General features: G+C 39.5%; 1 protein-coding gene across 1 annotated transcript; it reads left to right on the forward strand.

Annotated features, from left to right (window-relative positions):
* Nucleotides 1–468: 468 nt before the first annotated feature.
* LOC110038977 (indole-3-acetic acid-induced protein ARG7-like) lies at nucleotides 469–1181 on the forward strand. The gene has a single exon (XM_020743907.1). The coding sequence runs from the start codon at nucleotides 618–620 to the stop codon at nucleotides 1080–1082; it is 465 nt and encodes a 154-aa protein (XP_020599566.1). The 5' UTR covers nucleotides 469–617; the 3' UTR covers nucleotides 1083–1181.
* The last annotated feature ends 307 nt before the right edge of the window (nucleotides 1182–1488 follow it).

Raw genomic sequence — 1488 nt, forward strand, 5'->3', positions numbered from 1 at the left:
CTCTTAAGATAAATAGACGGCTTGGGAAGAAGATATTACCGATCAGACGTGACTCGTAGACAACCGTCTGATTTGGACACAATTGAAGAGAGCACCATGTTCGTGCGATCAGCAGAGCATGCTATGGGATCTCTCACAAGGAGGTGATTGATCATCAGAACGATCGGCAAGAAGTATTCTCTCGAACTAGATTTTGACGGAGCTAAGACTCAATATGTAGTCCGTAAATTTCTTGTCGATCAAACTGGTCTTCTAATTTATTGTATGCAAATATCTCTGTAAACAATCAAAAAGTCTCACTGATAAATCAATGAAGAGGGGACTAATATGTATTTCTGTAATGTTGAGACCTATGTCAATCAATAAGTGTTTATATCATGAATAAAAAAGATGCTCTCTTTTCATGTTCCTTGTTGTACTCTCTCTCTCTCTCTCTCTCTCTCTCTCTCGCAAAGGCCCCATACATATAACACCAATTTATGCAATTATCTTAAAATAGCAGTGAATTTGTGGAACCGAACTACCTATAAATACCACCCGGGCCTCTTCGCTCCCCTTGCTCAAAACCAATTTCCTCCCTTCCAACTTCGAAACAGGGGAAACGGAGACAGAGCAAGATGGATAAGAGCCGCACAATCCAATTCATTATGTGGGTTCGGGAGATGCTGAGCGGATGGACAACAAGGGCTCGTGGATCTCCGGCGACCACCGCTTCCAGTTACCCGCCGGACGTCCCGGAGGGGCATCTAGCCGTGTGCGTGGGAAGCAGAAAACGCAGATTTGTGGTGAGAGCTTCGCATCTCAACCATCCGGCTTTCAGAAAGCTGCTAATCGAAGCGGCAGAGGAGTACGGGTATTCTCATCCTGGTCCGCTCTCGCTTCCCTGCGAAGAAACCCTTTTCCTACACATACTTTATCAGATCTCATCCTCCTACGCTTCCCTGTTCCCTGAAGCCGGCGGGGAGAGATCCTGGAAAGCTGAAAAGTATCAGATCTTAATGGCGGAGAAGGAGATGTGGTTTGTGGCGGGAGATTCGAATTCTGCGCGCGGTAGAAGATCGGAGCGTCTCGCTGTGGCCTGAGATTTGAGGGTTAGAGGAGGATATGAGCTTTTTTTTTTGAAATAGGATGTTGATCATGTAATTAATCTGATTGTTTCGGGGTAAATTATGAAAAAATTGCAGGCAGTTTAAAATTTTAAAAATAGCATAAATTTGTTTCATTTTTTAGTTTTTGTTGATTTTAATTGCAAGGATTTAAAATTTGCTAAAATATGTTTATTTATCTGAATTTTATTGGTTTTGGGATAAATTCCATGAAAATGATATGTTCAGTTTTTTTTTTTTTAAGAATTTAAATTAAATGATCAAACTTAAGAATTGAATTTATAAAACATATTAAAATAAGGAAAATTGATTATTTTATTACAATTGAGATTTAAAGCATAATGGAGTTTTAAAATCTTGGATAAATTACTTAAAAATAAAA

The sequence above is a fragment of the Phalaenopsis equestris genome, unplaced genomic scaffold, assembly GCF_001263595.1.
Source record: "Phalaenopsis equestris unplaced genomic scaffold, ASM126359v1 Scaffold234638, whole genome shotgun sequence".
Lineage (NCBI taxonomy): Eukaryota > Viridiplantae > Streptophyta > Magnoliopsida > Asparagales > Orchidaceae > Phalaenopsis > Phalaenopsis equestris.